Source organism: Pseudophryne corroboree, chromosome 6 (assembly GCF_028390025.1).
Source record: "Pseudophryne corroboree isolate aPseCor3 chromosome 6, aPseCor3.hap2, whole genome shotgun sequence".
In the NCBI taxonomy this organism is placed as follows: Eukaryota; Metazoa; Chordata; class Amphibia; order Anura; family Myobatrachidae; genus Pseudophryne; species Pseudophryne corroboree.
The window spans coordinates 278,994,971-279,006,004 of NC_086449.1; the positions used below are offsets into that span (position 1 = coordinate 278,994,971).

Below are 11,034 nucleotides of genomic sequence, written 5' to 3' on the forward strand. Positions count from 1 at the left end.
TTTCTCTTAGTCCGTAGAGGATGCTGGGAACTCCAAAAGGACCATGGGGTATAGACGGGATCCGCAGGAGACATGGGCACTTTAAGACTTCAAATGGGTGTGAACTGGCTCCTCCCTCTATGCTCCTCCTCCAGACCTCAGTTATAGGAACTGTGCCCAGGGAGACGGACATTTTGAGGAAACGGATTTTTGTTAACTAAGGGTGAGATACATACCAGCTCACACCACAACACACCGTACAACATGGCTTTTAACCAAATACCAGTTAACGGAATGAACCAAAATCAGCAACAGGCTGATCACAACTGAAACAGAACTTTTGTGTAACATAAGCAATAACTATAGCAAGAACTGCAGATAGTGGAGGTCATTCCGAGTTGTACGCTCGCAAGCTGCTTTTAGCAGCATTACACACGCTAAGCCGCCGCCTACTGGGAGTGAATCTTAGCTTCTTAGAATTGCGAACGACGGATTCGCAATATTGCGATTAGCACACTTCTTAGCAGTTTCTGAGTAGCTCGAGACTTACTCTGCCATTGCGATCAGTTCAGTCAGTATCGTACCTGTTTGACGTCACAAATACGCCCAGCGTTCGCCCAGGCACTCCCCCGTTTCTCCAGCCACTCCCGCGTTTTTAAAAAATACGTCAGCGTTTTTTCACACACACCCATAAAACGCTCAGTTTCCGCCCAGTAACACCCACTTCCTGTCAATCACACTCCAATCATCAGAACGAAGAAAAATCCTCGTAATGCCGTGAGTAAAATACCTAACTGCATAGCAAAATTACTTGGCGCAGTCGCACTGCGGACATTGTGCATGCGCGTTAGCGACTGATCGCTCCGTTGCGGAAAAAAACAACGAGCGATCAACTCGGAATGACCCCCAAAGTCCGCACTGGGACGGGCGCCCAGCATGCTCTATGGACTAAGAGAAAAGGATTTACCGGTAGGTATTAAAATCCTATTTTCTCCTATGTCCTAGAGGATGTTGGGGACTCCAAAAGGACCATGGGGATTATACCAAAGCTCCAGAACGGGCGGGAGAGTGCGGATGACTCTGCAGCACCGATTGAGCAAACATGAGGTCCTCATCAGCCAGGGTATCAAACTTGTAGAATTTTGCAAAAGTGTTTGAACCCGACCAAGTAGCTACTCGGCAAAGCTATAACGCCGAGACCCCTCGGGCAGCCGCCCAAGATAAGCCCACCTTTCTGGTATGATTTGGCATGGTCAGCGCGCTCTGGGGGGGATATAAGGGAAAAATGGGAATATAGGGTATTGCGGTATGGGAGTGGTACTTGGATAAGTGATTGTGTTGACTGTTTGCGCCTGATTGTAGGTTTTGCACCAATGATCAATCTGATATGGTTTCTATCTGAACTCTTTATTTGTAAATTAGATATGATTAGGTCAGCATCCTAATTTCAATATTGTGTTTGGTCCTTGTCCCACAGTTCCTTCACCACTGTCAGGTGTGTCCTGCAGACTACCCTTTGCAAGGTATACCTTCCTATTGGTATACCGATTGGACCCCAGCTCAGGTAAATGTCAGGTGTACCCTGTGGGTCACCTTTACCATAGGTGTGGTGGATGCCTATGTGCCCTCTGAACTGCGTCCTATTTGAATGTTTGGGGTATGACTAGTGCGGCGTCCCGCCTGTCAGTCCCCTCTTATGTGCGGCTCTGGGTTGTGTGGTCATAGGCTGTGTGTTTTACACTTACCGCCGGGGGCAGGTAACTACCTGCCGCCGGTGACCGCGTCTCTTCCTTCCACAACCTCAGGCCTGGTCCTCTGTGTCCGCGTCCTCCGTCTCCTTCAGTCCGCCGCGTCTTCCTTCTCCTTCAGTCCGCGCGCTTCTCCTGCAGCAGCCGGTCTCCTCCGTTCCCGGGTCCCGTTCTGTCACTTCACCGATGGCCCTTCACCGATTTCGGTAACGGCAATCCAGCCATAGAATGCGCATGCTGAATCGTATTACATATCCAACGTGCAATAGTCTGTTTAGAAGCAGGAGCCCCAATCTTGTTGGGAGCATACAGGACAAACAGTGCCTCTGTTTTCCTAATACGAGCTATTCTGGCGACATAAATCTTCAAAGCTCTGACTACATCGAGAGAATTTGAATCAGCCAAAGCTTCAGTAGCCACAAGCACCACAATAGGTTGGTACATGTGAAATGAAGAAACCACCTTTGGTAGAAATTGTTGACGAGTTCGTAATTCCGCTCTATCCACATGGCAGATCAAATAGGGACTCTTGTGAGACAAGGCCACTAATTCTTGCGGATGCCAAGGCCAATAGCATGACCACTTTCCAAGTGAGGAATTTTAACTCAACCTTCTGTAAAGGTTCAAACCAATGTGACATAAGGAACTGCAACACCACGTTAAGGTCCCATGGTGCCACCGGGGGCACAAATGGAGGTTGGATGTGCAGCACACCCTTCACGAAAGTCTGAACTTCCGGAAGGGAGGCCAATTCTTTTTGAAAGGAAATCGATAAGGCCGAAATATGGACTTTAATGGAGCCCAACTTTAGGCCCGCATCCACACTGGCCTGCAAAAAATGTAGAAAACGACCCAGCTAAAATTCTTCCGTAAGAGCCTTCTTGGCTTCACACCAAGACACGTATTTTCTCCAAATACAGTGATAATTCTTCGTCGTTACCTCCTTTCTTGATTTAAGCAGTGTAGGGATGACTTCACCGGGAATACCCTTCCGGGCTAAGATCTGGCGTTCAACCGCCATGCCGTCAAACGCAACCGGCCCTTGCTGTAACAGATCCTCTCTTAGAGGAAGAGGCCAGGGATCTGCTATGAGCAGTTCCTGAAGATCCGGATACCAGGCCCTCCGTGGCCAATCTGGAACAAAGAGTATCGCCTGAACCCCTGTTCTTCTTATGAGGCTTATCACCTTTGGAATGAGTGGTAGTGGAGGAAACACATAGACCGACTGAAACACCCAGGGCGTCACCAGGGCATCCACCGCACTGGCTTAAGGGTCCCTCAACCTGGAACAATATCTCTGAAGTTTCTTGTTGAGGCGAGACGCCATCATGTCTATTTGAGGAATTCCCCAATGACTTGTCACTTCTGCAAAGACCTCTTGATGAAGACCCCACTCTCCAGATGGAGATCGTGTCTGCTGAGGAAATCTGCTTTCCAGTTGTCCACGCCTCGAATGAAGACCGCCGAGAGAGCGCCTGTATGTTTTTCCGCCCAGCGGAGAACTCTTGTGGCCTCCGCCATCGCTGCTCTGCTTCTTGTTCCGCCTTGGTGGTTTATGTACGCCACTGCTGTTATGTTGTCCAACAGGAGATGTTCCGCTTGTAGAAGGCCGTTGTAGATGGCTCTTAATTCCAGAATGTTTATGTGCAGACAAGCTTCCTGGCTTGACCATTTTCCATGGAAAATTTCCCTCTGTGTGACCGCTCCCCAGCCTCGGAGACTTGCATCCGTGGTCACCAGGATCCAATCCTGGATCCCGAACCTGCGTCCCCCTAGGAGGTGAGAACTTTGGAGCCACCACAGGAGAGAAACTCTGTTCCTGGAAGATAGGCTTGTTTTCCAGTGCATGTGCAGGTGAGACCCGAACCACTTGTCCAACAGGTTCCACTGAAACACCCTGGCATGGAACTGCCAAACGGAATGGCCTCGTAGGCCGCCACCATCTTCCCCAGCACCTGAGTACATTGATGAATCGACACTCTTGCCGGTTTCAGAATCCCTTTGACCATGTTCTGGATTTCCAGAGCTTTTTCCACCGGGAGAAAAACTCTCTGCAGGTCCGTGTCCAGAATCATGCCCAAGAATGACATCCGTGTTGTCGGAACCAACTGTGACTTTGGCAAATTCAGGAGCCAACCATGTTGTTGCAGCACTGTCAGGGAGAGCGCAACGTTTCTTAGTAACTGCTCCTTTGATCTCGCCTTTATCAGGAGATCGTCCAAGTACGGGATAATTGTGACACCGTGCTTTCGCAGGAGCACCATCATTTCCGCCATTACTTTAGTGAAAATCCTCGGAGCCATGGAAAGCCCAAACGGCAACGTCTGAAATTGGTAATGACAATCCTGAACAGCAAACCTCAGGTAAGATTGATGTGGAGTATATATGTGGACATGTAGGTAAACATCGACTGACACCATAAAATCCCCCCTTCCAGACTGGATATCACTGCTCGGAGAGATTCCATTTTGAATTTGAATCTTTCAAATACAGATTGAGGGATTTTAAGTTCAGAATCGGTCTGACCGAGCCATCCGGCTTTGGGACCACGAACAGGCGTGAATAAAACCCTTCTCCCCGTTGTGACGGGGGTACCGCGACAATGACTTGTTGTTGACATAGCTTATGTATTGCAGCGCACACTACTTCCCTTTCCAGAAGAGAAGCTGGCAAGACCGATTTGAAAAATCGGTGAGGGGGCCCGTCTTGAAACTCCAGTTTGTACCCTTGGGTCACAATTTCCAGCACCCAAGGATCCATGCCTGATTGAGCCCAGATCCGACTGAAGAGCTGAAGACGTGCCCCCACTGGTGCGGACTCCCGCAGCGAATCCCCAGCGTCATGCGGTGGACTTGGTAGAAGCCAGGGAGGACTTCTTCTCCTGGGGGCTTGCCACAGCCGGCGATCTTTTTCCCCTTCCCTTACCTCTAGCGGCAAGGAAGGAGGACCCTCGTCCTTTTTTGAATTTATTAGACCGAAAGGACTGCATCTGATACTGAGGCGTTTTCTTTTGCTGTGGAGGGACAAAAGGTAGAAAAGATGACTTACCCGCAGTAGCTGTAGATACCAGGTCCGCGAGGCCTTCACCAAACAAAACGCCACCTTTATAGGGCAGAGCCTACATAGCCTTTTTAGAGTCAGCATCACCATTCCATTGATGAGTCCACAACGCTCTCCTAGCTGAGATTGCCATGGCATTGGCCCTTGATCCCAAGAGGCCAATATCTCTCGCAGCCTCCTTTAAATAGACCGCTGCGTCCCTAATATGACCCAGCTTCAAATGCACGCTATCCCTATCCATGGTGTCTATTTCAGATGACAAGGTATCTGCCCACTTTTCAATAGCGCTACTCACCCATGCCGATGCCACGGCCGGCCTGAGCAGCATACCCATAGTGACATAAATAGATTTCAAGGTAGTTTCCTGCTTACGATCCGCAGGATCCTTTAGGACTGCAGTGTCAGGGGACGGTAGCACCACCTTCTTGGACAACCGTGCTAGAGCTTTGTCCACCGTGGGTGAGGATTCCCACCTTACCCTATCCTCAGAGGGAAAAGTATATGCCATAGAAATTCTCTTGGGAATCAGTAACTTTTTATCAGGATTTTCCCAAGCCCTTTCAAAAAGAGTATTCAGTTCATGAGAGGGAGGAAATGTTACCTCAGGTTTCTTTCCCTTATACATACAGACCCTTGTCTCAGGGATATGTAATACGTCCCTTATTGCCACAATCATGTACTGAATGCTCTTAGCCAGTTTAGGATTCAATTTGACATCACTATAGTCGACACTGGAGTCCGAATCCGTGGCTGTATCTGTGTCTGCTATCTGGGTAAACGAACATTTCTGTGACCCCGAGGGGGTCTGAGTTTGTGACAAAACATCTCCCATTGATTGTCTCCATGCTTGGTTCTGAGACTCAGATTTGTCTAATCTTTTATGCAACAAAGCCACACATGCATTTAAGACACTCCAGATATCTACCCAATCAGCAGTCGGCGGTGCGGACAGATTTACTCCCACATTCTGTTCCGCCCCCACACCAGCTTCCTCCTGGGAAGAGCATTCAGCCTCAGACATGTCGACACACACGTACCGACACCCACTAACACACTGGGCTATAGGGGACAGACCCACAGTAAGGTCCTTCAGAGAGAAAGTATGCCAGCTGACGACCAGCGCCTCACCCGGTCTGAAGGAATATACAATGTCCCAGACCTAGCAGCACTTTTATATATAAATATATACAACACCAAATTTGCTGTGCACCGCCCCTGTTTTTGCACCCTGTTACTTGTGACAGAAGTGAAGGGCCATGACCAGCTTGCTGTGAAGAGAAAATGGCGCTGATTAGAGCTGGAGGACGAAGCCCCGCCCCCTAAATGGCGCGCTAGTGTCCCCCTTTTATTTATACTGGCGGGGGTCTGTATACAGTGCCTATGCACTGTATACTGCTGTGCCTGTCCTTAAAAGAGGTTTAATTGCTGCCCAGGGCGCCCCCCCTGCGCCCTGCACCCATTTAGTGCCGCTTGTGTGTGGGAGGAATGGCGTGCAGCGTGACCGCTGCGTGATACCTCCGAAGATCTGAAGTCTTCTGCCGCCTTCACTGAAGTCTTCTTTGCTTATGTTACTCACCCGGCTTCTTTCTTCAGGCTCTGTGAGGGGGACAGCGGCGCGGCTCCACGATGCAGGGAGCCTGTTGCCAATAGTGCTCCCTGAAAATAATAAACCTAACAAAAGTCTTTTCTAGAGAAACTCTGTAGAGTTCCCCTAGTGTGTGTCCAGTCTCTCTGGGCACAGAATCTAACTGAGGCATAGAGGGAGGAGCCAGTTCACACCCATTTAAAGTCTTAAAGTGCCCATGTCTCCTGCGGATCCCGTCTATACCCCATGGTCCTTTTGGAGTCCTCAGCATCCTCTAGGACATATTAGAGAGAGAGAGAGAGAGAGAGAGAGATAAATACTTACCATCTCTCCTCGCTGGCAGTCAGGCTCCTCGTGGTGGCAGATCCCGGGCAGCTGCTGGGAAGAAGGAGGAGGAGGGAGGGGGACAGGAGCCGCTGCAGCGCTATGTAATTGGTAGTAGACCGCTGCAGCAGTCCCCTCTCCTTCCGTATTGGCTGGCCGCTGCTGTGAATGCTGGGATGAGGGAAGCGCATCCCAGCATTCACAGCAGCGCCGGGCAGCCAATGCTGAAGGAGAGGGGACTGCTGCAGCGGCGCTTACTACCAATGGCACACACGTAGTTACGGCGCTGCTGTACATCCCTACACCCGTACACTGCCGCTCTCATACATCCGTACACTGCATCTCTCATACATCCACACACTGACGTTCTCATACATCCGTACACTGACTCTCTCATACATCCGTACGCTGACTCTCTCATACATCCGTACGCTGACTCTCTCATACATCCGCACGCTGACGCTCTCATGCATCCGCACGCTGACGCTCTCATGCATCCGCACGCCGACGCTCTCATGCATCCGCACGCCGACGCTCTCATGCATCCGCACGCCGACGCTCTCATGCATCCGCACGCCGACGCTCTCATGCATCCGCACGCCGACGCTCTCATGCATCCGCACGCCGACGCTCTCATGCATCCGCACGCCGACGCTCTCATGCATCCGCACGCCGACGCTCTCATGCATCCGCACGCTGACGCTTTCATACATCCGCACGCTGACGCGCTCATACATCCGCACGCTGACGCTCTCATACATCCGCACGCTGACGCTCTCATACATCCGTACGTTGACGCTCTCATACATCCGTACGTTGACGCTCTCATACATCCACACGCTGACGCTCTCAAACAACCGCACGCTGATGCTCTTACATTCATACATCCGCACACTGACGCTCTCATACGTCCGCACACTGACGCTCCCATACGTCCGCTCACTGACGCTCTCATACGTCCGCTCACCGCACATACGTCCGCGCGCTGACGCTCTCAGACGTCCGCGCGCTGACGCTCTCAGACGTCCGCGCGCTGACGCTCTCAGACGTCCGCGCGCGCTGACGCTCTCAGACGTCCGCGCGCTGACGCTCTCAGACGTCCGCGCGCTGACGCTCTCAGACGTCCGCGCGCTGACGCTCTCAGACGTCCGCGCGCTGACGCTCTCAGACGTCCGCGCGCTGACGCTCTCAGACGTCCGCGCGCTGACGCTCTCAGACGTCCGCGCGCTGACGCTCTCAGACGTCCGCGCGCTGACGCTCTCAGACGTCCGCGCGCTGACGCTCTCAGACGTCCGCGCGCTGACGCTCTCAGACGTCCGCACGCTGACGCTCTCATACGTCCGCACGCTGACGCTCTCATACGTCCGCACGCTGACGCTCTCATACGTCCGCACGCTGACGCTCTCATACGTCCGCACGCTGACGCTCTCATACTGCCGCACGCTGACGCTCTCATACTGCCGCACGCTGGTGCACTTATACATCCGTACTCTGACGCAATCATACATCCGCATATACCTATACCCATATATGCACACAGCCGTACATTTATACACACACACACACATATATATATACACACACACACACAGCTGTACAAATATACAGTCACACACTTATACACACAGCCACACACTTATACCCATATATGCACACAGCCACACACTTATACACATATATACTCACAGCCACACACTTATACACATATATACACACAGCCACACACTTATACCCATATATGCACACAACCACACACCTATACACACAGCCACACACCTATACCCATATATACACACAGCCACACACTTATACACATATATACACACAGCCACACACTTATACACATATATACTCACAGCCACACACTTATACACATATATACTCACAGCCACACACTTATACACATATATATACTCACAGCCACACACTTATACATACATGTTCACTTATAGATGGTGCCTCCCTTACCTTAACACATGACAATTACATGGCAGCATATCACAATGTCCAGTATTGCAGCTCAGAGCCATTCCTCCCCTCAGTTTCCCACATTGCAGGAAGGCAGCAGTGACCCGTGTAGCCACGCCCCCTGATCGGACTCCTCTGTAGTTTCACTTTCACAGCTGTGCTGACACTGACAGTAGTATGCCGTGCTGCTCTGCAGGCCCTAGGATTTCCCCATGTCCTAGGTAGTTGCCTATAGCTAGGGCCAGGACTCTGGAGCATATGACGAGCGCTGACAGTGGGCATGTGTCCTGTGCCTCCTGCCCGGCACTCGCACCATAGTAACCCACCCACACCCAAAATACTGTCATCAGCAGGGGGCGGTACAGGTGGCCGGTGCCCTCCCGGCTCTTGGAGTGTCAGGTAGAGGAGGAGCATAGAGCGGGAGATAGGGTCACAGAGGATCCCCAGTAGCTGCTGGTAACCTCCGATTCTCATGCCTCCGCAGGTAGTGGAAGCCAGTCACTGCAGATCCAGCGGGTTACACAGATCAGGCTACCCGCCGGCGAACTGCAGTCTTTGCACCGGTCCCAGCGAGCGCATGAATCACTAGTGCACAGCGCTGCTGGGAGCCTGGCCCAGGAACACTCTGCCGAGGTTGTCACTGCTGAGAGGCAATCGTGATGGGGACAGGCAGGGGCGACTAGCTGCCCGCTCTGTCTTCCTGTCACATGTCCTGTGCTGCTGCTACTGTGTGGCAGCTTCAGGTGCAGCAGTAACAGGGCGGCCGGCCAGGCAGCAATGTACACAGTCACATAGAGTAGAAGAGCACATTTGAATTTGCCGCCCCATCTGGCATTGCGGCACACACATGAATAAATTAAGTGACGTCATCTAAACTGCCTGGCCACGCTCACAGCACAATACGGATGTAATATATTTTTACTGACACGACACCATAGCTAAAAAAAGACTCAGACAGCATCCACTCAGTCCCAAAACACCCCCCAATCATTTTGTATAATACATATAGATCTAATTATTTTTATAATCACAAAATAAATTGGCTATGTGAGGAGTGATCAGCCATATTGCTCCACTCAAGTGAAGCTACTCTCTGTACACCCCCTGCTGGCGGCCACTGCGCAGGCGCAACAAATTGAAAAGCCCTATCTTTAAAATGGGGCATATTTTACTTAATTAAAAAAAAACTATAACTTTCTCAAAAACCACAACCCCAAAAGGCACTACACTGGGACATACTCTGTCTAATAAAACAAACCCCAAGTCTTTCTTTGTCCTCTACCCTGAGTTATGCCTTCCCAAAAATCTCCTCATTCACTCTATAGGAAAACGTTGTCAATTAGCCATACAGGAAGTTGCAGAAAAAAACTGACAGTTGGAACTTTAGGTTACTCCCAATTCCTCAGTTTTTATTATTTTGCCCTGAAATTTGGCATGCAGCACCGGGTGACGATTCTACGCGTCCATGCCAAATTTCAGCTCAGTACGTCTAATCACGTTTGAGGTGTAGCCCCTCAAACACCATGCCCCCATCTCTGAAGTTCCCTATGGGAGAATTCCGTTTGTTCGATTCAGCCTTAATATAAGGGCACGACCGTGCCCTTATAATATATATATACTACAAGCGATTTAGACAGTCTGCACACATAACACATATAAAAAGGAGAGTGCAAGGCTTCCTACCATGTTGCATATAGAGAAGAACAAGCCAGCACATTCTTTGGATATGCAAAACAACCTTTATATATAAAGCATCTCAATAACAGTAGAAAAAAAAGCCTTAGAAAAAGTACAAACCAAGAATTCATGGTTGAGAATGTGAATGCCAAAGTACTTATCAAAAATCCATGATTCCCAGGCAGCAGGGTCAGCTCAACAGCTGTTTCAGTGCACGGCAGTCATAATTAGTCAAAAGATTCTTAGGTACGCACTGGATTCTTTGGGACCTGGGAGTCTATTGACTAATCATGCCATAGCTGAGTGTGGATTGGGTTGTTGGCTGTCTGCTACATATGCTGGTATGGTGAGCTGGGTTCTTTGTACTTCTGAGTACAGTGCGCTCTCTCTTTCTCTCTCTCTCTCTCTCTCTCTATATATATATATATATATATAAACAACAGTGGTGTTCGGCACTCCATTAATAATAGATAACTGTTGCGGGTGCCCTCACAAGTGTAATCTGAATCCTCACACTTACATATGTAGACCAGGGTGCGGCACTCCGTCAAGAAATCAATGTAGCCGGTTTGATAGTCAATCAACGTTTCAATGTTAGTACATTTTCGTCAGGATTACAAATAGAATAAGAAAATACATACCTTAAATACTAACACCAGTGCTCATAACGCGGCTGTCGGCGGGCTTTCCGCC

At 50.1% G+C, this 11,034-nt stretch overlaps 1 protein-coding gene across 2 annotated transcripts; it reads right to left on the reverse strand.

The window, feature by feature from the left end:
- Positions 1–60: 60 nt before the first annotated feature.
- LOC134932047 (uncharacterized) lies at positions 61–9,753 on the reverse strand. Of its 2 annotated transcripts, none has more exons than XM_063926074.1 (2): positions 8,665–9,753; positions 61–6,747 (listed from the first exon to the last, which is right to left on the reverse strand). In XM_063926074.1, exon 2 carries the CDS (start codon positions 5,806–5,808, stop codon positions 4,846–4,848), a length of 963 nt encoding a protein of 320 aa, XP_063782144.1. In that variant the 5' UTR covers positions 5,809–6,747; positions 8,665–9,753; the 3' UTR covers positions 61–4,845. The 2 variants fall into 2 exon arrangements, with proteins under 2 accessions (XP_063782144.1, XP_063782143.1); XM_063926073.1 differs by having other exon boundaries at positions 61–6,750.
- Positions 9,754–11,034: the final 1,281 nt, after the last annotated feature.

Coding starts and splice junctions, on each gene's coding strand:
- LOC134932047 (XM_063926074.1), bottom strand. CDS start 5,808: ATGTCTGAGGCTGAATGCTCTTCCCAGGAGGAAGCTGGTGTGGGGGCG.